The 26,406-nt window shown below is 37.5% G+C and overlaps 2 protein-coding genes and 1 long non-coding RNA gene across 7 annotated transcripts in view; 1 reads left to right on the top strand and 2 right to left on the bottom strand.

The window, feature by feature from the left end:
* The window catches only part of LOC149725694 (FH1/FH2 domain-containing protein 3-like), a 35,727-nt gene extending 30,929 nt beyond the window's left edge, over positions 1–4,798 (bottom strand). For all 5 annotated transcript variants that reach the window (XM_089891376.1, XM_089891377.1, XM_089891379.1 and 2 more), the window contains exons 1-4: positions 4,461–4,798; positions 3,850–3,953; positions 1,966–2,024; positions 29–96 (exon numbers count right to left, since the gene is read on the bottom strand). In XM_089891376.1, the coding sequence (XP_089747502.1) occupies positions 29–96; positions 1,966–2,024; positions 3,850–3,953; positions 4,461–4,664 (435 nt within the window). In that variant the 5' untranslated portion in view covers positions 4,665–4,798. The remainder of the gene's footprint in view (positions 1–28; positions 97–1,965; positions 2,025–3,849; positions 3,954–4,460) is intronic.
* Positions 4,799–7,579: 2,781 nt separating this feature from the next.
* Positions 7,580–20,831, bottom strand: LOC149725692 (uncharacterized). The gene is made up of 12 exons (XM_089891381.1): positions 19,414–20,831; positions 18,456–18,561; positions 15,033–16,774; positions 14,650–14,811; positions 14,115–14,276; positions 12,829–13,818; positions 12,615–12,755; positions 12,131–12,253; positions 11,650–11,747; positions 10,841–11,008; positions 10,047–10,276; positions 7,580–8,619 (listed from the first exon to the last, which is right to left on the bottom strand). The coding sequence occupies exons 1-12, from the start codon at positions 19,414–19,416 to the stop codon at positions 8,516–8,518; spliced, it is 4,029 nt and encodes a 1,342-aa protein (XP_089747507.1). The 5' UTR covers positions 19,417–20,831; the 3' UTR covers positions 7,580–8,515.
* LOC149725693 (uncharacterized) lies at positions 10,927–12,798 on the top strand. The gene is made up of 3 exons (XR_016386401.1): positions 10,927–11,063; positions 12,113–12,265; positions 12,669–12,798. It is a non-coding gene; the product is annotated as an uncharacterized LOC149725693 (long non-coding RNA).
* Positions 20,832–26,406: the final 5,575 nt, after the last annotated feature.

The following is a 26,406-nucleotide window of genomic DNA, read 5'->3' as shown; positions in this document are numbered from 1 at the left end:
CACCATGCAAACTTTATACGAAAGTTACCTGGAAAATTTGCTTCAAAGAAAACAGTGCTCTTCTTAATTCACGACCCTTCGAATTGTATAATTTCTCTAAAAAAATAAAAATAAATATGTTCATATATATAAGTATATCATATATAGCCTTTATGTTTAATTTGATTATCAAGAGAGTTTAGAAATGCTGGAAGCTCTTCGAGTGGGTAGGGTTAGCGAATAGCGACCACGCTTATTTTCTTCCAATCAAATGTAAATATATTTAAATCAAATGACAGGTGTTCTATCTTCCCCCACCCTACTATATAATATAACTAACTAAATTACTAATATTTAATTCTATTGTTTTTAAAACGAACTGAACACAAACCAAACACTTTATGATATTATAATATTTAGCAGAATTGCAGCGACAGTATGTAATGACATCAAAACGGAAAGACGCAGAGCAATTAAAAGTCAACAACCAATAACAGGAAACAATCTAGAACCTTATGCGCCTGTCGAGCTAAATTAGGGAAATTCTCACGCAGTACAGCCATGGGAGTTTCATGGTATTTCAGACCACAAAAGTAAATCCAAAATTTTATGACTTTATTTGGAAATTTAAATTTGCATCTGAGCGATTTTAAAATGCAGGTGCATTTATATTTGTTAAACATAGGAAACCTCATTGATTAATGTGGTGAATGGACACATACCAGCAGAGTAAAAGCCGGGGTGACATTGTTAAAATACAGTTACACTTATTGTTGTTAAACATAGGGAATCTCATTGATTAATGTGGTGAATGCAATACTTTGGCTCTACTTATTTGTATAGACACCTAACAGCGGGGTAAAATTTGGGGTGACATTGTTAAAAAAATTGAAAAGACAGGATATAGCGATAAAACAACAGTTGTTATAACACGCTTACGGTTAAAAACATATTTACATTTATTTGGAAGAAAACAAGCGTGGTTGCTACACCTAGCAGACAAAGAGCCATTTATGTTAAAGCGACATTGTTAAAATTGTTAAAAAAAGCCGGGGTAACATTTTAAAAATACAGTTACATTCACAATTGTTTAAATTAACCTAAAAATATCATTAAAAAAGTATATTTATTCTAAATCAGTATATTAAAACGGAAAGTATATTCTGAAGTGTGGGCTTAGTAACTGTTATTGTTTTTAAGCCCCTTTGTTTAAGCCAGCTTTGAAGTAAAACAATACAGGTATAAGAAAAGGCCTCCAATTTTAGAAGTAGGGAATACAAAAAGAGCTACTGAGGTCCAAATGCTTGAAATAACATAGTCCATTCATTCATAAGGAATGAATGTAACTTACTTTATCCTTGTCTGGCTGGAAAACGATGGTCCTTAAACACTGGTGTTGTGTTTCATACACCTCGTGCCAGCTTATGAGTTATCAAGTATGTTACTTTGTGGGTGACTATTTTTTGGGATTTTTTTATGTATGGCTGAGGATTTGGACAACCTATTAGTAACCACTGGGTTGGAGCAATTGCTGTTAAGTGTTTTGCTCAAGGACACATATGCCCACAATGGCAGAAGGCTATTGTCCGTTTAACTTTAGAATGAGTCCAAACTTAAACATAGGGTGTAGGGTTACCTAACATACAATTATAAATACCAAACTAGCAGCACAAAAATGCTTTGTGGGTTTAACGTTTACATTTATAACAAAACATCTGCAAACTTTTATAATATACATAGTAAGTTGGGGGAAGATGAGACACCTTTTAATTTTATTTTCTCGTCCCATTTGGTAATAAACAAGGAACGCGACAAAACAACAGTTGTTAAAATACGCTTACATTACAACAGTTGTTAAAATACGCTTATTTACATTTAATTGGAAGAAAATAAGCGTGGTCGCTACACCTAGCAGATGTGTCTTACTGTCTGAAGACCTCTCTCTTATAGAATATAAAATAGTTTATATACAAACTGTGCACTTACCGATACAGGCGTGTACTCTTACAGAAAGCTGGGTCCTTATAATCACAGAATTTCTTTTCCTGTAAAAAAAGGAATTTTATTACAGAAATAATTTTGTGTTGGTTTGATTTTGAGTGACTTAATTTTAAGTTGCTACTCCCATGACCACAGTCGAGTTGCTGAAGCCATTGCAGTGTGCGGATAAGCAGACATGACTTTTGGTTGGTTTGGTCATTTATATCCTCGTGGGTGGGAACTTGAGTGAATTATCTATGGTTGCAACTCCCATGCCCACAGTCGAGTTGCTGAAGCCATTGCAGTGTGTTGATAAGCAGACATGACTTTTGGTTGGTTTGGTCATTTTTATTCTCGTGGGTGGGAACTTGAGTGACTTATCCATGGTTGCCACTCCCATGCCCACAGTCGAGCTGCTGAAGCTATTGCAGTGTGTGGATAAGCAGACATGACTTTTGGTTGGTTTGGTCATTTTTATTCTCGTGGGTGGGAACTTGAGTCACTTATCCATGGTTGCCACTCTCATGCCCACAGTCGAGCTGCTGAAGCTATTGCAGTGTGTGGATAAGCAGACATAACATTTGTTTTGCCAGTGGGCATTAAACCCTTATTATATAGCCTAAAACAAAAGACTTTTAAACGCTGTTTTTTCAATTTATAGGCGCCATTCAGTGGGTATTGAACCCATTTTTTTATACCACACAAAAAGAGCGCCAGACTAGAGAACTGTGCTATTGTTTAAAGAGCAAACACAACACAGAACAAGATGTGTGCACAGCGTCATTGAGTCATATTTGCTTTTCATTTTAAAATCGGAAAACACAAAACCTAAAGAAGTCTAGAGCAGTTATGAATACCACAACAAGGCTATATAAGACTAATTGTCACATATTTGATACTTTATTTTTAAATTTTTAACAATTTTTTTCACAAAATTCGAAGTTGTGTTTTATATGTGTTTTTAGGGTAAAAATTTCTTTGTTGGTCATTGAGTAAGATTTTTCGGTAAAATAGGTCAGGAAACCGGTTCTAAAAATCCTATGTTTGCTTTAGAATAATGATTTATGACATTGCCGCTGTACAAAGCAACTGTTTATGCATTTTGCTCGCTGTCCAGTTACCAAACATTTATAATGAAAATGTGTTGAAAAACAAAAAGTATGCCGCAAAATGTTTCGGGTTTTTTAATTTTGAAGCAGGCACACACTGAATCGTAGCCACCACAGTGAGCCTTGAACCTGGGAGCCTACAGTTACGAGGCACACACTGAATCAAAGCCACCACAGTGAGCCTTGAACCTGGGAGCCTCCAGTTACAAGGCACACACTGAATCATAGCCACCACAGTGAGCCTTGAACCTGGGAGCCTACAGTTACAAGGCACACACTGAATCGTAGCCACCACAGTGAGCCTTGAACCTGGGAGCCTCCAGTTACGCGGCACAGACGGAATCGTAGCCACCACAGTGAGCCTTGAACCTGGGAGCCTACAGTTACAAGGCACACACTGAATCGTAGCCACCACAGTGAGCCTTGAACCTGGGAGCCTACAGTTACAAGGCACACACTGAATCGTAGCCACCACAGTGAGCCTTGAACCTGGGAGCCTCCAGTTACAAGGCACACACTGAGTTGTAGCCACCACAGTGAGCCTTGAACCTGGGAGCCTCCAGTTACGAGGCACACATTGAATCGTAGCCACCACAGTGAGCCTTGAACCTGGGAGCCTCCAGTCAGAGACACACACTGAATTGTAGCCACCACAGTGAGCCTTGAACCTGGGAGCCTCCAGTTACAAGGCACACACTGAATCGTAGCCACTTAGCATTTTTTCAGCCACTTACAAAAACAAAAATACTTAGTCATCATTTACACAATAATGCTGACTCACCCATCGGCAAAAAAACTTTCAAATTCTTCTCTTTGTTCAGATATAGATAAATCCAAATCAAGGTAAGCACTTGTGTTAGATAACTGTAGAGTGCAGTCCCCAATCTAGAAAAGAAGTTCTAATAAATGAAAATAATAATAACTTTGTATGTCTCTTCGATTACGATAGCGAAGATTTAAAAATGTTTAAAACGAAAAGAAAGGATATATCGACAAAACAACAGAATATAAGTTATTATCCTCGCATGGCGTGCAACGACAGTCGTTATAACACAAGTGTTTTGTTTCATACACCTCGTGTCAGCTTTCGAATTAAATATGCTACTTTGTGGGTAATTATTTTGTTTGTTTTTTTTATTTTTTTTGTGGCTGTTGGTTTGAACAGCCCATTAGTGACCACTGTGTTGAAGCAACTTCCATTGAATGTCTTGCTTAAGGACACATACGCTCACAACAATAGCAGCGACGTTCTGTACACCTTGTACCAGCATTAAAAACAACTTTGCAAATTTTTTTACAAAAATTGGTTTAAAAATATTTTAACTATATAATATGTATATATATATAGGCTTTATTTTACCCCCAAAAAAATTTTAATTAAGTTTTTTTTACCTTATGTGGTGCCTTTAACAGCCTGTGTACTCCTGAGATTTGCTCACATAACGGCAAATCGATATTAAACGTAAAACTTGGGGGTCTTGTCGGCTCCGGAAAATTCGTTGACGAAAATGGGTCCGTATCGTCCAAATATTGGACTCTGCATGTTAACCATTGAGACCCATTTTCTACAGTGGCCAGTTGATTGGTGTATGACATTTTTTGTTTATATCCACAATTCAGTTACACAGCATTTTTGGAAAACCTATAAATTAGGCTGTTAAATAAAATGGTTAAATCTGCGAGTATTTATCTAGCGAGACAATGCCAGTCGCTAGAACAAGGGTTTCTGTTTTTTTTTCTTCCCGCCTGCTTACGAGTTACCAAGTTTGTAACTTTGTGAATGAAAAACTTGCTTTATCCTCGGGTGGCCGGAAAACGACAGTCTTATAACACGGGTGTTCTGTTTCATACACTTCTTGCCTGCTCACAAGTTATCACGTTTGTAACTTTGTGAATGAATTTAACTTGCTTTATCCTCGCGTGGCCGGAAAACGACAGTCGTTATAACACGGGTTTAACACCTCGTGCCAGCTTACGAGTTACCACGTATGTAACTTCGTTAAGTGATTAAAAACATACGTAAAATGAATATAGTTTAATGTGAAACAATATTAATATTATAATAACAATAACTTTTCTTTGTCTCTTCGATTACGGTAGCGAAGATTTATAAATATTTTAAACGAAAAGACAGGATATAGCGACAAAACAACAGTTGTTAAAACACGCTTACAGTTCAAACATATTTACATTTAATTAGAAGAAAATAAGCCTGGGACCAAGGATTTAGGCCAAAGTTGGCCCATTGCCACAATATCCCATTGCTAATAACATGCAATAGAAAATAAATACAAACTAATGTAATATAAACAGCCGAAATTAGTAAAACTAAAAATTTTATAAGAAAAAAATAATATATATATATATATTATTAATATGTTATACAATTTGTGTTTACAAAATTAACAGCAAAACTAATTCTGAACTTTTGTTATTACAACTGAACTACCATAGGCTGGTGTGGAAAATACGGTGACGCAGCATGATTTCGTGCACTTTTAAAGTTAATTTTCGACACCAACGCCCGAGTTTTTTCAAAACAAAATTATACAGTGGGTATCAGGGAGACCTAAGGAACATTTTGAAACAAAAATTTCAGGTGGCCACCAGCTAAAGGATTACCCCATAGTTTATTATTATTGAAATATCCTACATAGTAATATTTACATTAAATAAACAATTTACATATATAATTACAGTAATATCACAAAGAATCCTGTCTAAAATACCGAAACAAGTTACATATACTTGATTTTCAAAACGTTAACTGTACCCTTAAAATCTGCACTGTAAAGCAGACTTACCGCTTTTACATTATTAATGACAATACCATACACGGCTGGTATAGCTAAAAGCAAACTAAACTGTTCGAAGTAATAGACCGCATTCGAATTTAAACGTAAACAAAGCCTTTAACACGAAAACATTGTAATATAATCTGAATTCAAATGAAACCTATATAGATTTTGCTCTGCGTCTTTGAAAGCGTAAACAAATGACGACAACAGAACGCTGTTCTGGCGACCGACGTGTCTGCACAACGCGACGCGAATGAGCCGCTGAGACAAGAATGTAAAGAACGTACAAGACTCGTCACCTTTTTCGACGCTCCGAGCTATTTGAACTTTTTTGTTTTTTCGGAATTGGCGTCTTGGTTGCCAGACAACAATAAGTAGCTCTGCGTCGCCACCACGTGCTCAGGCATTAGATCAAAAAACAAAACGTAAATGGTTGTCCGTTGATGGTACATTTACCACTTAAAACTTAGGGTGGTATGCAGAAAGTATACTTAACTTTTTGCTTGATCTTAGTTTAGCTAAACGGAGATCATGGAAAAAACTTAAGTGGTATGCAGAAAGTATAATCAGTGATTCTTAGCTGATCTATGTTTATCTTTTTCGTGTTTGTGACGTAACAATCGACGAGAGAATTTCTCTCGAAAATTACTCCACGAAGAAGGCAATTCTCGGTAAAAATGACGACAAAAATGTTTAATAAAAAGTCAAAATCGAATTTGTTATTGTTTCTATACCATTAACAGAATAGTAATCAATATAAACAGTAAAAATAGTATGGAAAGAGTAGCAGCAAGTCGGAGTAAGGTCAGTAAGCGGTTACCGAACTTTTGCGATCCGAAGCCCTTTTTTCTAAAAAGGCCCAGACTCCGTTAAAACCTATACTAACGATCCAATACAATCTATTTGACGTGGATTTACAGAAATTAATCTTATGTCGCGTTACCAACCCTAAAAACTACCAATTTGCATCGCCACCAGACACTTAGGGTGGTATGCAGAAAGTATACTTAACTTTTTGCTTGATCTTAGTTTAGCTAAACGGAGATCATGCAAAAAACTTAAGTGGTATGCAGAAAGTATAATCAGTGATTCTTAGCTGATCTATGTTTATCTTTTTCGTGTTTGTGACGTAACAATCGACGAGAGAATTTCTCTCGAAAATTACTCCACGAAGAAGGCAATTCTTGGTAAAAATGGCGACAAAAATGTTTAATAAAAGTCAAAATCGAATTTGTTATTGTTTTTATACCTTTAACAGAATAGTAACCAATATAAACAGTAAAAATAGTATGGAAAGAGTAGCAGCAAGTCGGAGTAAGGTCAGTAAGCGGTTACCGAACTTTTGCGATCCGAAGCGCTTTTTTCTAAAAAGGCCCAGACTCCGTTAAAACCTATAAAAACGATCCAATACAATCTATTTGACATGAATTTACAGAAATTAATCTTATGTCGCGTTACCAACCCTAAAAACTACCAATTTGCATCGCCACCAGACACTTAAACAGCCAATTTCGCTGTTTAACTTTTTGACGATAATCGACAATCAAAAATCGGTAATTAACTTTGATTATACTTTCTGCATACCGTTTAAATCGTTGTTATGTCAACAATGAAATTTGATCTAAGATCAAAGTTGATTATACTTTCTGCATACCATTACAATGTTTTCGTGTCCATGCATGGTAAGTTAACAAAACGATTTGAATAAATGAATGAATGTAACTTACTTTATATCCTCGCGTGGCAGGAAAATGAAAGTCGTTATAACACGGGTGTTCTATTTCATACACCTCGTGCCAGCTTACGAGATACCATGTATGTTACTTTGTGGGTGATAAATTTTTGGGGATTTTTTATGTGCGGCTGATAATTTAAACAATCCGTTAGTGACCACTGGGTTGAAGCAATTGTCGTTAAGCATCTTGTCCAAGAACACATACGCCCACAATGGTAGCAGCGACGAGCCTTGAACCCATTACCTCTGGGGTACAGGCAGGCACGCTGACCAACTGTGCTATACGGTGCCATTATCGAACAAAGTTTCATGAAAAGAAAGCAGATAAGTGTTCGTCCAAACCAAAGTTGGGTTCAGAAAAAGATGATATCAGATAAACTAGCTTTCTGTTTAAACAAAATATTTCGAAAGGTATTAGTTCTCGAGGAAGAGAAATTTCCTTAAGTACGGCGAGAATTTTGAGCAGGAGTTTTCTGCAATACCACAGTGAGTAGGCCTACGTCTTGTTTAGACGTTATTGCTAACGGGTACACCCAAGACACAGTTTAGATAAAAGGAAAGTGACCACAGAGTAAAAGAAAATACGAAAGAAACTTAATAAGACAAAAGGCATTGAATAGGTACAATATTATAAAAAAACACTCCTGCATATCGCATAATAGGGTGGGGGAAGATGGGACGTCTTTAGCACATAATATCCAAATATCCTTGTGTTTTAAACAATTAACAACGGTCTATGGGAGTCGTGAGGATACGGTTTTATATAATTCTTTGAATGTTCTTTGTTTACTACCAAATGGGACTATAAAGTAGAATAAAAAGGTGTCCCATATTTCCCCACCCTACTATAAAAAAAAACATGAATTTAAGTGTCAAAATAAAAGGCCGCGTCAGTTAACCATATATTCGTGTTGCTATTTTTTTACTGATGCATTTGTGCTACCTAACACCACACCCTTCAGTTTAGAATTTTCCACGTTGATACCACCTGTTTTTGTAGCTGCTCGTTCTCTTGACTCTGAATAAAAAAAAAAAATATTGTTTTAGGATATTAGTAATGTAGATAAGAAGTCTGCAAATTGTAAAATGACTTTTTATTATTTTGCCGGTTTAAAATTTTATACTAAATTTTCGTACTATCAATAGACCATAAAAACTAGAGTAAATATTGACTTGACAAACTTATGCGCGTAAGAATTACAAGTACATATATAAGACTTTAAGCTTAAAGGGGCATACCAACGAAAAATGAAAATTTGTATTTGGATAGAAATGCCCAATTGCGACCTTAAGGTACCATCAAAGTTTCCTAAAATAATACAGCTTTTAAAAAAATTACGTGAAAAAACCCGCTGGAGTAAAAAAATTCGGCTGTTTCGACAATGCATGGGATTTTCCATATGAAAAAAAATCACTCAATTTTGATTGTTTCTATTTTTTAAAATACTAAAGAAAATTCAAATTTTATTTCTGTTTTGTTATAATGAATGCTTCTTCTTTGTGAATAAATAAAAAAAATATAAAAATTTAAACTTCATTATGTTTTAATTTTTCGATTGAAACTAACTACATACCAGATTATGCTGACTCAGCACTTTGTTAAATCGAATGTTTAACACGAACAGAAACAACTGACTTTTTTATAAAAAAATGGTACAGTAGGTACCCTTGAGACATATTAAACATTTTAATACAAAAAAGTTAAAAAGTAACAAATATGAGAAAAACTGCTGAGTCAGCATATTATGTAGCCATGTTCAATCGAAAACTAAAACATAATAAAGTCTATGTTTTACAATATTTTTTTATATATTCTTAAAGAAGAAGCATTTATTATACCAAAAGAAATAAAATTTTAATTTTCTTTAGTATTTTAGAAAATAGAAACGATCAAAATTAAGTGATTTTTTTTTCCTATGGGAATTCCCATGCATTGCGCCACGACCTATTTTTTTTACTCCAGCGGTTGAATTTGCGGTTTTGAAAGTCATTTTTTTTTCAAAAGCTGTTTTGTATTTTGAAACTTTATTGCTACCTTTAGATCACATTTGAGCATATCTATCAATACACAAATTTTAATTTTTTGTTGGTATGCCCCTTTAAGTAATTAAGCTGGTACAGGCTTGACGACTATAAAATTCACATCTTGAATGCCAATGCAATTTGCTTTATATCCTCGAGTGTCCGGAAAACGAAAGTCACTCAGATGTTCCTGTTTCATACACCTCGTGCTTATAGCTTACGAGTTACCACGTAACCTTTTTGATGATTGTTTTTATGTATATATGACTGACAACCCATTAGTGATCACTAAGTTTGAGCAATTGCCGTTAAGTGTCTTGCCAAAGAACACATATACCCACAAAGGTAGCAGCGAGGAGCCTTGAACTCTAGAGACTGGAGTGTTAACCACTGTGCCACGGCGCCAGACAGTCGTAAATTTACCTTTGGCCATAGGTGAGGTTTCGACTTTCCAACGAAACTGATCAGTGTAAACTTCATCGTCTCCACTAATCAAGGTCACTTTAATTGCATGGCGACCTTGGGCATCGTCTATGCATATAAGCCGCTCACATTCAAATACTTGGTTGCATCGGATGCATATTTTCTCTGAATCAATATCGAGAATTTGTTTACCCACTTCTTCAATGTAAAAAGTTAAATCCTCGTCTTTTCTGAAATGTGTGATCATTATTGTTAAATGGTTCCGTATTTTTGAACACAGCTTATTGTAGCTTTCTTAGTATTACCTACATGTATTTTACAAACGCTATATGCAAGTTGTCACTGATGGTTTGTCTAAATTTTCAGGCGCATAAGCTGGCACATAAGGTGTGTGAAACAGAACAACCGTGATAACGACTGTCGTTTTTCAGTGCACGCGAGGATGAAGCAAGTTACATTCATTCATCGTTAAAATAGTTAAATGCTTACGAAGTTACATAACGAAATAATGTTCCTATTCACAACGCTAATCGCAGTGGGTGCCGACACATTAATGCTTAAGCTAACTTAAAAAAGGAAGTTTACGACATCTATAATAAATCCTAAATGTACAAACAACTATGGGAAAAAATGGGACACCTTTAGTACATGATATTAAAATATCTTGATCGTCTTTTAAACAATTAACGTTGGGATACGGTTTTCTAATTCTTTGAATGTTCTTCGTTTACTACCAAATGGGACGAGAAAATCGAATGAAATTGTGTCACGTTTTCGCCACCCTATATACTTACCGGACAATAATTCTCCTGTTCGATATCGCGCTATTTCCAATCTGTTTTCTAATTAACGTAAAATCTTTGCAAAGATTCCAAATAAGCTCGTTGGCTGATCGTTTCCAGATAACCGAAATCAAGTTGATTTTCATTTCCGGATCGGGTTTTTGAAGTTTGACTCTCCACCTGTAAAGAGCATTGTAAAGTTTACGTAACAAGTTGAATCTAGTGTTTTCTGCAAGTAAGTTTTCTTATCTTTCTAAATGTAGACCCAGCAGCGTAACACAAACCAAAAAAAAATGGTTTAATATTATATATGTTGTCGCTGTATATAGACTTGTGAGGTCCTAGAGGACCTGTGATTTAGTCCAGATTTGGCCCATTATCCCAATACCCTTGTACGTCCGAAAGTGACGTGCTCGCGAGAGTGAAGTCTTTTATTCTGTGCCAACTCTTGGCCAGTAGGACATAGACTTTGTTAAGCAGTAGTCTATCTTTATTAAAAATTAATTACACTACACGCTAATGATGCTATTGCTACATGTTATGTATTTGGGTAAATTTATATAGGTTTCTTTTTATAAATGTGACATACGCAGCACGCCTCACGGTTAATCCATATAGTAGGGTGGGGTAAGATGGCACACCTTTAGCACACAATATCCTGATCGAGTTTTAAACAATTAACAACGGCCTATGGGAGTAGTGAGGATACAGTTTTATAATTCTTTGAATGTTCTTTGTTTACTACCAAATGTGACGAGAAAATCAAATGAAAAGCCCCTCCGCCACAATATAGATTAGAATATACTAAACTAAATCGTTACATTGATGCATGCTTGGTTTGAAAAATAAAGTGAATTCCCTCTACATGGCAACGCACTGACAGACGTTTCCAGATTTCTCCATCATCACTTTCTTGTACCTAAAACAAAATACCGTCGGTAAAATTAATAATAACAATAACTTTATTTGTCTCTTGATTACGGTAGCGAAGATTTAAAAATACTTTAAACGGAAAGACAGAATATAGCGACAAAACAACACAATACGCTTGCAGTTAAAAACATAATTTACATTTATCTTATAAAAGATAGGCCTAGTTGGTTGCCGTTTATGAAAATGCTATATATTACAATCATATAAACCATATGCTAATCATAAGCACATCTTCTTTATCTCACATGGCAATAGCTTTAGATTTAAATTTACTTAACATTAAAAAACTTTACTTAAATTTTCACAATCCTCGTTTATAAGCATAATATTCTTATAAGCATATTATTCTAGCAAGATAAAAGGCACGACCTCATAATTACTGGATTCCCGTTCTGTGAAAGTAAAATTTGACTCTATTTTGACGAGAAATTTGAATGGAAATAACTTTGACGGTTCGCATTTTAGAATCAGCGGATCCAGAAGATACTCACTCTAAAAAATAAAGTAAAATTTGATTCTTAACTCGTTTCTTGTGACACCATTGATCATGCACTATGTTTTTACGTCGAATGAATGAATGTAACTTACTTTACTTTCGCGTGGTCGCAAAACGACAGTCGTTATAACACGGGTGTTCTGTTTCATACACCTTGTGCCAGCTTACGAGTTACCATGTATGTTACTTTGTAAGTGATTTTTTGTTTAGATTTTTTTCATGTGTGGCTGACAACTTGGACAACCCATTAGTTACCTCTGAGTTAGAGGCAGGCGCGCTAACCACTTTGCCATGGCGCCAGGCAAATTGGGCTTGCTGTTCCCTCTACATTTTCCATTTTAAAATATGGTATTACACCTGTATTGGACCGGGTAAATGAGCAGTCAGTACAAAGGTTTCTGGTTTTATTAGAGCATCCTTGGGAAAGACCACACAGCATCCTCCAACCTCAATGCCCCCACCCATTGCTCCGATTGATGTAGGTTCGCTACTCTCCATCTAATGAAAAGGAAAAATAAAGTTTAATAAATAGATACAAAACAAACCATGAATTTAAAATAAAAAAACGAACCGTTGAAATGTAGTCGTGCCATGGTTCAGATACTGCTGTCTCAGAGCTTGATAAATCGTCGAAGCGTGGAGCATGTGTCGCGGTCGTAGTTGGTGGTGTTTGGGTAGGTGTAGGAGAGGTTTTAGGTGGTGGTGATTGAGTAAGTGGAGGAGAGGTTGTAGGTGGTGGTGTCTGAGTAAGTGGAAAAGAGGTTGTATGTGGTGGTGTTTGGGTAGGTGTAGAAGAGGTTGTAGGTGGTGGTGTTTGGGTTGGTGGAGAAGAGGTTGTAGGTGGTGGTGTTTGGGTTGGTGGAGAAGAGGTTATAGGTGGTGGTGTTTGGGTTGGTGTAGAAGAGGTTGTAGGTGGTGGTGTTTGGGTTGGTGGAGAAGAGGTTATAGGTGGTGGTGTTTGGGTAGGTGTAGAAGAGGTTGTAGGTGGTGGTGTTTGGGTTGGTGGAGAAGAGGTTATAGGTGGTGGTGTTTGGGTAGGTGTAGAAGAGGTTGTAGGTGGTGGTGTTTGGGTTGGTGGAGAAGAGGTTGTAGGTGGTGGTATTTGAATAGGTGGGAAAGAGGTTGTAGATGGTGGTGTTTGGGTAGTTGGGAAAGAGGTTGTAGATGGTGGTGTTTCGGTAGGTGTAGACGAAGTTGTAGGTGGTGGTGTTTGGGTAAGCGAAGCAGAGGTTGTATGTGGTGGTGTTTGAGTAGGTGTAGAAGAGGTTGTAGGTGGTGGTGTTTGGGTATGTGTAGAAGAGGATGTAGGTGGTGTTGTTCGGGTAAGTGTAGGAGATAACGGAAATTGTGTTTGGGTAAGTGTAGGAGAGGATGTTGTTCGTAGTTCTCCTTCTGCGCTTTTTGCTTTGCTTGAAAGGGATCGCATTTTTATACCGAAAAAGAAGCCGCCAATTTTCTTAACCAATGTGTTTGGTTTATATTGGTTGGGTCTTTTTAAACGGTTGAACCAATTTCCAAGCTCACATAGTTTGTCGTTGCCATCGCAATCCAATTCAAAATCCTATAAAAAATGATGTTTATTGTAATGAATACAAGCCGCATCTGTATCAGCCATATTGTAACCTCATTGTTGCATTGGTGCAACAAATCATTTGCAAGTATTTACCTACGAGATTTAAATATTTCGGTTCGAGGCCCCCGCGGAAACTGTTAAACACGATAAATATGATTATTTACTCACAACCTGCGTTAAATAAAAGGCTAAAGCGTCCCAATTTTACACTAGCATACACTAAAACTAATTGCTGCATGCGATAATAAATTAACACCTAGATCTTATTTAACTGACCGACTAACCTGAATGGATGGAAGTCGTTCTGTCGCTTGTTTTATTACACGGGAACCATGACTTGAAATATCGGTGTTCCGAATACACAACCAAGATATTTTTCCAAGACAACCAGCCAAGTACATGACGTCTTCATCTTTCCAATGTAGATTTATTAATCCAAGTTTGATCTGAATGGAATATGAATCAGTTTTATTTTGCGTTAGATTGAACAATGATATTATTATAAGTTGGACGCCTATTTAACTTTTTTGGATATAACGTTCCTATAGAACTGTGGGGGAGGTGGGGCACCTTTAGCACGTAATATCCAAATATCCTGAAGGTGTTTTAAACAGTTAACAACGGTTTATGGAAGTCATGAGGATACAGTATAATAATTCTTTGAATGCTCTTTGTTTACTAACAAATGGGACGAGAAAATAAAGGGAAAATCTGTCTGATCTTCCCCCACCCTACTGTAGATCATTAAAAAAGGACCTAAGATGCTAATTTAGCATGTTTCGCGTGATTAATTTATGTATATATATTAAAAATACTAACTCTGCAGCAACGCTGTTTTATTGCATTTGATAAGCTTTCCATGTAAGGACTCAGGTTTGTAACATCAATAAAGCAAAGCCTCTCCATCGCATCAAGATGAAGTAGAAGAGACTCCATGAGAGAATCATTCATTTCGAAGTTACCAATTTCCAATGTTGTCATCTATATTAAAGTTTAAATAGAATATGCCAATGAGACATTAAAAATGAACAAAACTAGTTACGTATTAGGTAAAATTCCAATATTTAAAAAAATAGAACAATATTTTAAAAATGTTTATGGAATCACACCAATTAAAGTTTTCCTAACAGAAACAAAAAGTTAAAGATTTCGTAACACGAAAAAATAAACTTTATTAAAGATCCTACACTTACTGTACCAACCGTAGTAGTGGTTCCATGTATTCCACGAAGCAAAGATTCAACAGATCCAATCATTTTGTTTGAAATTTTAAGAAATGAATACAATTGTAGTTTATGTGGTTTTGTAAATGATCTCAATGCATAAACTATGTCTGCAGCCACTGAAAGATGCCCTGCTGCATCTATTTCAAGCCTCACGGAAAGAACATCTTCAAATTTCCTAGAAGTTTCGTCGTCATTGTATTCATGAAGCCAGCCAAACCGTCGGACTAAGTCGTCACCCCAGATCGGGTCAAATGATTCCGTCATCATTGACTGCATGAACTTCTTCTTCTCTTCGTAATCTTTAACCATTTTAGCAGGGAAAATAAGTTTTAATTGTTTATATGAATGAGGATTACAAAGTCCATACATAAATCGCACCACTTGTTTCCACTGCGTATCTTTAAATATAAACTTGAATAGTTTTAACTCCTGATACGAAATAAACAGCATTAAATATACAGCTGCGTAAAATTCTTGCCAGGTGCGGTGAGTGAAGTAACTTCGTATATTCCCTTCAAGGATTTTCATTTGTAATCCAGACGATTTACCGACATAAGTGTGAAAAAAGTTTGTAACCATTTCATCAGCCAGTTCCACGTCATCAAAGTCACTTTTCTCAAAAACAAGTTTCCTTTGTCGAAGACCCTTATATGCAAGGCGAGCAAGTTTAACCATTTCAGCTCCAACTTTGTTCGGGGTAACCCTTCCTTTCAAATGGGATGACTCTACAAATCTGGTCAAGAATAAGATTAAAACTTGAGTCATTGTTTTAATATCACTGCCTTCGTTTGAGAGCAAACAAGAAACGATTAGAATAAAATTAATTGGAAGATAACACAGTTGAGCAAGGTGTGGTTGTTGGTCCAATATTTTTTTGATGGCTGGGTACTTCTCTCCACAAAGCTGCGTTCCAAGAATATTCTTTGCTTCTTCCAGGAGTCCAAGAACTTCAAAAATAGAAGTAGGTCGATAATCGGGGTGCAGCTTGTACATTTGGCCCGACTTTGATGTAACAACTATTTTAGCGTTGGGTAGCAGTGTAGAGTTGAACAAATTCTTCATGATGTCGATAGGGAGCTCTTCCCCATCAAGTTTACACACGTGGGAGATCATGGCGAACTCATTCGATGAAGCTTCATCCAATCCATCAAAAAAGATGATAACATTTGGATTGTTGTACAGTAATGCAATCAAAGCCTTGCTTTCCTCTTCAGTGTAATTTACTTTAATCCTGCTGTTGGTGGTTAGAAATTCTAGCGGTGTCATCTTCGTATTAAAGTTAATGTCTTTCACTTTAATGAAGAACAGATATTCGGTGTCAGGTAGAAATTCATGCTTGAGAATTTGGTTTACCATCATCTTTGAAAGAGTGGTCTTTCCAACACCTGGAGGTCCAACCACCCCAACAATGTTAGCATGTCTTTTTGTGTACTCAGCTTTCGCAGCTGCTGTTGAACACCTAGTTTTAACATTTCGTTTCGCATTTTCCAACGCTCTGTCGAACAGTTGGTCTATAGTTACTGAAGATGTTTTTGAACAATTTAAACTTAGATAGTCTCTGCGTTGCATCTCTTTTTTCCATTCATCATCTATTGGTTGTCGTACATCTGTCATCTCAAGTCGTACTGCTATTATATTACAATCAAGTTGTATTGGCATGTTGGACTCTCCAATAACTTGGTTCGAACGTTCGACTAACTGGCTTTGTAGATTTTCAGCTGTTTAAAAGAAGAGGGTTACCTTTTTCGCTTGCCAATCAATCCATATTCTTGGAACAGTTGTTTTAGTAGTCTTGCTTTTTTTATTTTTTTAACCACGAAGAGTTACAGATCATATTCCTTTATTGCGATAGTTCACAGTTACATAAATTCTACTCATTATGTATTTATACCAGAGCTCTAAGCAGGTTACGTACCTTACAATACGTATTCTTACATCATTTTTAACATAATAATTCTTGTAGGCTATATTTTAAAGTTACTCTACCCAAAACAGTTATTGTTGAGCACGTACGTGGTCATATATTTTTTTTGTCAAACAGTGTCTTTTTGTTGTTATGTGGGCGATATTTTCTGCAGATTTTCCCATTCTTTACATTTCTAATCTCTTGACTAAAATTAAATCCTTATTTATTTTTATCAATTTTCCAGCCAATTCTTAGATTTTAAACTAACAAAATTAGCGATGTTATGCTAGATTCTTAATAAAATCGTGCGAACTTGTATCCCGCTAGTAATTCTAGCGAACGCTCTTTCCGATGGTTTTGTTGAAAAAACAGTTATTTTGTTTTATTTTTAAGTATGGTTAAGGTTCTTGAGGACCTATGATTTAGGCCATTACCCCAACACTCTTCTGTGTCCAAACGTGACGTGCTCGCAAAAGTGAAGTTCCTTATTTTTTACCAACTCCAGTGTCCAGACTTTCTGTTTCGAACTTTTTTATTTTACCATACCAACAAAAATGCATTGGTTTGGTTTGAAGTTTATATTAAAGTGTTGATATATTAAAGAATATAGTTACCACCAATAGAGTAGTTTCAACATTCTTATTGAGTAAGACCTTTATGAAAGCACTTTACCTACTCGAGTTTAATTTACCGCAATAGGAAAATGGTCAATTAAACTTATGCTAATAATAATACGTGCTCATTCATTGAAGCTACAATCTCTTATTTTGATGTTATTGTTTTATCGTTGCGGTTTGGAAACAATTCTCATGTAGCTTAACCGAGTCGCAGCATCCTTTAAAACTCATCTTTGTGTTGTTGGTTTTTGCAATACTTGAGCGTAAGTCATTATATACGTTAAAATAACCGTTAAATCGTTATTACCGAGACGTTTTTTTGTCCCCATGTCTCAGCTTCTTCTATACGCCGTGTACTAATGTTAACGAGTTTAATAGTATCCCGTTCAGCTGCTGACAGGCCCAAATCGTTTTTTGTTTTATCACATGACGTCACACTGCTGTCACATGATTCTCTTGGTATATAATTCGCGTTTAATTGTAACGCAATAGCGAGAACTAACTAACGAGATAGAAATGACACTACTGGCACTTATACCTCAAGGTCCGACTAGGCTTATGGCGAGGTTTTACTAGCCTTTATCCGACCGTTAAGTAAGCTTTTGCCCGATGTCATATAAGGAAAACGAATAAATTTAAACGAAACATCGTAAACTGTGATCTTTGGTTATAAAAGCAATTAGTACTACAGCAGATATAGCATCCCGCTGGAACCTGCGTATGCAATCGGATCATCACGGAGTCGTTCAACCCAACCGGCAGTCCTATTTGTTTAGTTGGAGCTAGAATTGTTTTCTTTATTTCTTCCTTTTTTATCGATTATTTTTTTAAGTTGTTGTAAGTATAAACAAAATACAATAAACAGGGATGACTTACCATGTGGTAGAATGTTAACAGGAACAGGTTCTGAGAGTTGGTGAAAATGAACATCCAGTACATTTCCAATGTGCACGTTACGAGCCGTACTTAGGTGTGCACTGTCCTATAAAAATAAGTTCAATATCATTCAGCAATTATGATTTATCAAACATTCCGAGATGAACAATTTTCAGCACGAACGCCGGACATTTTTCATAACAGTGGAACATAAGGAACATTTGAATATAAAGTTGGGTGTTTATGCGGAACACTAACTGTTTAAAGGATTAAAAATGTAAAACTGAACGGTAATGTTATTATATGTTCAATCATTAAGTGTGTGCAATTTAAGAAATACGGAATTCTTCTGATGCGAAATAAACCCTATATAGAACAACTTGAGTTGTTAAGTATGTACAAAAATGATAAACCAACCAAAATGTATGTAATACAGTGCCAAAAATAAGTGTAAAGTTTGTACATTATAACACACATAACTGTATAGTGAAGCAAGTACTGTTAAAGTCAGAAGTAGCGAAGTGTAAAAAAATGTATAATACAATGAAGCAAATAGAACCAAAGTAAATAGATATACAACTGATATCTATGTTCTTTGAATAGAACGGTTCAACGAGCCTACACTTTCGAAGTAAAAACGCGGAACAGCCTATATCAAAGCAGAAGCTAATGTTTAGTCTGCCTTTGTGAGGAACGATGTCAAAACAAGCATCAACCAAGTAATAAAGCCCCCCATAGAAACACATATCGTATGTCCATTGTGCGCGAAGCCAACAAAAACATAGGGTTCGCTTTCTAACTTTTCGTCTGCGCGCTTAATGTAAAAAAAAATACATTCCACTTCATAACTCCAAGAATGGTACACTTTACGTATAACAAATATTACAGATAAGGGCAATAATTATACTTTATTAATATTCTAAATAATCTAAATAATCTAATACCAAATGGGACTTACCATTCTATGTCACTTTATACTATCTGCATTTAACCAGGTACGTCTACAGCAGAATCTTCAGCTTAAATATGCCTTAATTCAAACTTTTAAGCATAAAAAACTACATTATGTAAAGCAGTACACACATATGTAAACAAAATACCCTGGCACTTTTTTATATATAGTTGTGTGGCATAAGATAAGGCACGTTTTCAATCTCCTTTATCGTACCATTTACTAGTAAATAAAGAATATTTACATAAATAGACCGGTCGTTTCCGTTAGTCCAAGCGAGCGTTGTTATTAGGTACTAAAAAGTTGTCCCATTTTACCCGCAGTTCTATACTAATATAGTAATCATCAAATTTCCGTGATGCTACAGATTCTAAACTTATCTAAATTAATATACAAACGAAAAAGTCTAACACAAATAAACCGCATTATCTAGCGTTGCTTGATATCAGGTAAATCGTATTTCTGTTGTCTAGGTGCAGTTTTAGGTTCAGAGTTTCACAATTCCTTGATTACCAACAACATATATGCAGTTCTACACTACTTAAAATTAAACACATCTGCTATAATATACAGATTCGCCTTTATATTTATTTTCACCCTCAACCCCTTAGGAAGTCGAAACTTTATTTGTTGCCCTCATATTTCGTAATCCCATGTATGCGCAATACTGCGAACTAAGCGAAGAAACGATTTGGTTTAACACGTGAGCAATGTCATAATAAACACAAACCAAGTCGTAACCACCGAAACACACATATCATATGACACGGTTGTTCATTGTGCACGAAGCCAGCAAAGGCAAGTATAAGATCTTGGTTCACTACATACTGCCAGTTGGTATTGTTAGAACATCACCTGACAGCAATTAGTGTATTCTACAAATGCATTTAAATTTAGAACAACAGAAAAATCATAATCGCCTATAATAAAATTTCTAATTGAACACATTTATTAACGCCTCGCGTCCCAACTTTCCCGACCCTACGATATAAAGAGAATGAAAATGTGTCCCATCTTCCCCTACCCTAGTATATGCAAATAAAGTAACTTAAACTTACATTCTGTAATGCAGAGCAAAGTGGGGAATGTTTTCAGTTGTTGTTGGAGGCAAATAAAAAAAATTAACAGGATTTTACAAACGTAGCCTGGCGACTGTAGCGACTCTATAAAATTGTGTTAATAGTTTTAAACACGATTAGAAAATATGCGCCTACTGTTAACATGTTACTGGTAACGCTATCCCATTTCACCACACAACTATATTAGGTTTAGTTATTAATTTGCAGAGCTTTAAAAGATTCGACGAAAGAACAACGTACATCTAAAATTAAACACCGCTTTCTAGTACACACATCTGCTTTAATAATACACACGTTAGCATTTATGTTCCCCGTCAACACCTAAGAACTCAACAGTTCCTGTTTTCGAGATGCGGTTACGTCATATACTAAAAAAAGCTTCCGCATTGCTCTTACACGCCATTCAGTGGCTAAATCTATAAAGAGTAGCGATAAAAAGCAATACCAACATATATAGTGGGGTAGAGAAAATATGACACCTTTTCATTCATTTTCTCGTCTCAGTGTATTTTATAAATGCTCTTTGTTTACTACCAAATGGGACTGTGCCCCATCTTTCCCCACCCTACCATAAATCACTGCAAACTTCGCTACCGTTGCCAGGGTAATTAAATGAAGTTTTATTTTAGGTGGCGAATCAGCCCCTTTTACCAAAATATTTGAAAATTCGTTTTTTATCCTAAAATTTCACACTTGTATTTTAGTTGCAAGAATTTTCAGCGTCTTGCGTTTTCCTCAATGCAATAAGTATGGGCAATACTTTTTACTTTTTCTAATACAATTTTCGATAAAAACTAAAGTACTGATTTTTGTTGAATGAATGAATGAATGTATAACTTACTTTATCCTCGCGTGGCCTATTACTTCTGGGTTACAGGCAGGCGCGCTAACCACTATGACACAGCGCCGGACAAGTTATAAAATCTTTTCCGAATATTTTGTGCGCGACTATGGCATATAGTGGAAAGAGATATGTAGCGTTTAGCTTCTTTATCCACAAAAAACAAGTCCGTTCACTTAGCGATCCAACCAACGACTCCTTTATTCTGACTCAAAAGAAGTGGCAAACGAAACGGCCCTTACGCAATAAAACAACCAATCAATCAATCAACGAAAAACACAGGAATTTAAGACGAAAATAAACGAAAGAATGCGCCGATGGTAATCACCACGCGCGCTGTATCTCGGCATTGAAATAAAATAAAACTGGCTGTGGTTAACAAAACGGGCTAAAAATAATTTTAACAGTAGAACGAATATATAGATCATTACACTCCCCCCCACTTAAACACGTTTGTCCCCAAACGAAAATAAAATAAAAAAAAAACGCACGAAAAAAAACACTTTACTAATACACATCATACTGCAAACGTTGGGGTCGGCGACGCACTCGACCATATATTGAAACATCGTCTGTTGGCGTTACGACACTACTAGGTATCGTTTCATCCGGTGACCAATCGCTGGCCTCTCCGGACCCCATCGAATATGATTGCGAATCGGATCTAGAATTGCGCTCGTTTCTTTCTGGCTCAGATGTAACGTCCACATTTTCATTTCGAGCATCCAAATTTCGTACACGAGTCCAATTCTCGGGCAAATGTTCCGCTTCGTACTTTCGAAGATTGTCGGCGTGAATTACTTTAGGTTGAGTGGTTGCATTACTCTGAATAACGAAGAGTTCGTTGTTTAATTGTTGTCGTACCAGGTAGGGACCCGTCCAACCATGACCCAGTTTTCTCCGTGCTGCAGGAGGGTAAAAGTACCAGACCCAGTCTCCGACCGTGAAAGACTCCGTGGTTCGGACTCGGCGGTCGTAATTCCGCTTCTGACGAACGGCACATTTTCTCAGAGTCCGATAGGCGTGCTCGAATGAATCTATTAGTTGTTTCTGCATCTTTTGCACGTATGACGTGTGGCATTGAAAATGGTGCGCCGCTGGAGGAGGCCCAAACATCAGTTCCAACGGCAGCGTAGTCTCCCTTCCCATCATCAATTTGTTGGGTGAAAACTTTGTTGATTCGTGCCGAGAACACCTGTAAGCGAAACAAAGGTAGGGTAAATGAACATCCCAGTCGTCGTGGTATTCGTTTACACATGTGGATAGCATCTGTAGAATGGTGCGATTGAATCTTTCCACCAGGCCATCGGATTGAGGTCGATACGGTGTACACCTTGTTTTACGGACGTTCAGTAGACGGCACATCTCCTGAAAAACATGGGATTCGAAATCCCTACCCTGGTCAGAGTGCAAAACTTTGGGAAACCCAAATCGTAAAAAAAACTGTGTAACCAGCGTTTCAGCTGTGGTAGTGGCCAATTGATTTGGCAAGGCAAAGGCTTCTGTCCATTTAGTAAAATAATCGGCCACCACTAAAATATACTGATTACCATTTTTAGTTCGTGGCAGTGGACCGAGAAAGTCAATGGCCACCCGCTCCAGTGGCCTACCGGAGATATTTTGCACAAGAGGTCGATGTGGTCTTCCATGATACGGTTTACGACGAGAACACGGGATGCACCATCTACACCACTGCTTCACGTCTTCAGCTAAACCAGGCCAATAAAAATGACGACGAATCGTGTGAATTGTTCTAGTGATGCCAAAATGACCCGCCGTTCTCAGTTCGTGCAAATGATGGAATATTTCCCGCCGAAGCCCTTGTGGAGCTACCAGTACTAAAATGGAAGAATCAATATTATTATTGGGTCTCCACGACCGATACAACAAGCCCTGGTGGACTTCCAACAAATCCCACTGTCGAATATACCGATGCGTGGTCTCGTGTACTGCCATGCGTAAAGTATCCGGCGCATATTGACTCATACTCTTATTTCTTATTATAAGCGAAATAGAAGGATCTTCACATTGCCATTGACGCAGCTCGTCGAGCGTCCATTGTTTAAGCCAACTACATTCATCAGACGAATTATTTTGTTGAGGATTTCGTTCAGCTCTTGATTGTAAGACGGCAACAATAGGCGCGGTGCTCTCAACGCTCCCGCAATCTAAACAAGCCTCCCGCTTGCAGCGTTGTCTGGATAACCCGTCTGCATTGATATGCTGTGCCCCGGGTCTATGCTCAACCGTAAAGTTATAAGTGCCCAAAACCGAAAGCCAACGGGCCAACATGCCCTCCGGCGCTTTCATGGTCAGTAGCCATTTTAAGGAAGCGTGATCGGTGCGTAATAAGAAGTCCCGACCCCACAAATAATGTCGAAACTTTTTTACACATTTTACCATGGCTAATAATTCACGAAACGTGGTACAATAATGACGTTCCGTTTTGCTTAAAGTAGAACTACAGTAGGCAACCACTTTTTCCACACCATTCACTACTTGGGAAAGAATACCTCCAATACCCGTGTCACTCGCATCAGTATCCAAGACAAACTGACTCTCACGTAAAGGATACGTCAACACCGGCGCACACGTCAAGGCCGACTTTAATCTTATAAAGGAAGATTGGCACACGGGAGACCAGGAAAACAAAATATTTTTGTGCGTTAGAGCTGTTAGTGGAGCAGCGATTGAGGCGAACCCTCGAATGAAACGTCGGTAATATGAAGCAAAACCTAGAAAACTTCGCAATTCCTTAACATTATTGGGTCTTGGCCACTCACCAACCGCTTTCGTTTTCTCAGGATCGCAACGAACTCCGTCCTCACCCACTATATGACCTAAATATTTCGTACTTTTAGACAAGAACTCGCACTTCTTTGGATTAAGTTTTAACCCGGCTCTTCGGAGGCGACAAAACACGACTTCCAGTTCCTGTAGAGCCTTCGTGAAATCGGTAGAAAAACAAACAATATCGTCGATATACACAACACACGATTTAAACAGTAACCCAGCCAATACTCGTTCCATTAACCGTTCAAACGTGGCCGGGGCATTCGTCAACCCGAAACACATCACCTTAAAGTGAAAGTGACCTTTTCCGGGTAACGAAAACGCGGTCTTCTCCTTATGTGCGGGGTCCATTTCTACTTGCCAGTAGCCACTGGCAAGATCCAACGTGGAAAACCATTTGGACCCGCCTAAGACGTCCAGCATTTCCTCAATGTTGGGCAAGGGGTACGCATCTTTTTTCGTAACATCATTAAGTTTACGAAAATCTATACAAAATCGTTGAGTACCGTCTTTTTTAGTTACCAAAACAATAGGAGAGGACCACGGGCTTTGACTTGGCTCAATCATGCCTTCACGTAACATTTTCTCAATCTCCTTTTCGGCAAGCTCGCGCTTAACCCACGACATTCTTCGTGGCGGTTGGCGTATAGGCCGTGATGCTCCAGTGTCAATTTTATGCTTGACAAGCGCGGTCCGTCCAGGTAACCCGTTACTATCACAAAACACATCCTGATATCTGTTAAGTAGACGCACAAATAGTCCCCGTTGTATCGACGTTAAATCGCCAGGAATTAAACAAGACAAATGATCGGGAAGCGACTGGTTAGAAACATGCGATACATCTTTTGGTCGTAGAGTAAGTGGACGCACACGACCTGGATTCTTATGCAAGCTCACTGGTATACTTTGAACTTGGATTATAGAGTCGGCCAGATTTAAACAACATCGATTGCGTTTCAAGAAATCCATGCCCAGAATACCGTGACAACCCGACAACTCTGCTATAAGCGCTGATTGTTTAAATTGGCGGCCTTCTATGTTGAGTAATATTAGGGCCTCGCCGTAACAGACAAGGTTCTCGCCATTAACAGTGATTAAACGAACCTTCGCATTGCATAATCGTGGCCGGTCTACTTTTAAAAGAACATCAAACACTGAAGATTTGTCGATAATGGTAGCCACAGAACCGGTATCAACCAACAAGTTACAATTAACACCCAGTAAATCACAGTTTATATAACAACAAGATTCAAAATTTATTTTGTCCGCCGTCATCGGTAAGACTGGAGCGGTGGCGATGACTCCAGTCTTCAGTGGTTTAAATGATTTACTCGGTATCCATTACTAAATCGATCAACTGAGCGCCGCGCTGCATAACGGTTCTGACGTGGACACTCTCTTTGCCAATGACCAGGCTCGCCACAAGTATAACACCGGTATCCTGGAGCCGCATTATTGGTTGCTGGACTAATAGTCCGTTGGGGTGCGTCTACAGTCAGCTTAGAAATTAGGTCAATAGCGTCAGCGAGGGTAGATGACGAGGAGAGTTTTACTGAATGACGCAACGACGAATCAAGCAATCCCGCAGCATACTGCTCTAGTAATAACCGTTCACCATCTAACTTAGAAACTTTAACATCAGCCTCTTTAAATAATGACTGCAGACGGTAACCGAAATCAATTGGAGATTCTGACCGAGTTTGCGTGGCCGTAAAGAAGAACCCGCGACTTTGTACCGAGTTGGACGGATCATACTTTTGATTAAAAGCCTTAGATAGAGATTCAAAATCATAACGCTTGGATTCCGGAAGACAATTTTGTATAAATAGTGCTTCGCCCTCCAAACAACACGCAAGCTGAAACCCCTTAACACTTTCTGTCCAACCATTAGCCATTGAAACATTAGCAAAATGTCGTTTAAAGCCCCACCAGTCGGCACCGTTAAAGGTCTGCTTTAACTTAACGAGTTCGTGACGTACGGGTAAATCACATACCTTTGTGTCGTGTTCGACCTCCAGATTTGATTGATCAGGTTTGATTGTGGCTTGCTGTGCGGTCATTGACATACGGTCCAAACGATCGGACAAACCTCGATACACTCTGGAAATCCTTTCATCAAAATGTTCTTGCAATTGGCCAAACTTCTCAGCAAATTCTTCTTCCATATTCGTCATACAGATGCCCACCCAGGGACGCCAAAAAGAAGTGTAGCGTTTAGCTTCTTTATCCACAAAAAACAAGTCCGTTCACTTAGCGATCCAACCAACGACTCCTTTATTCTGACTC

Source organism: Ciona robusta, chromosome 13 (assembly GCF_009617815.1).
Source record: "Ciona robusta chromosome 13, ASM961781v2".
NCBI classification, from domain to species: Eukaryota; Metazoa; Chordata; class Ascidiacea; order Phlebobranchia; family Cionidae; genus Ciona; species Ciona robusta.
Note: the sequence above shows the minus strand (reverse complement) of the source record. Positions and strands in the feature narration are given on the sequence as shown.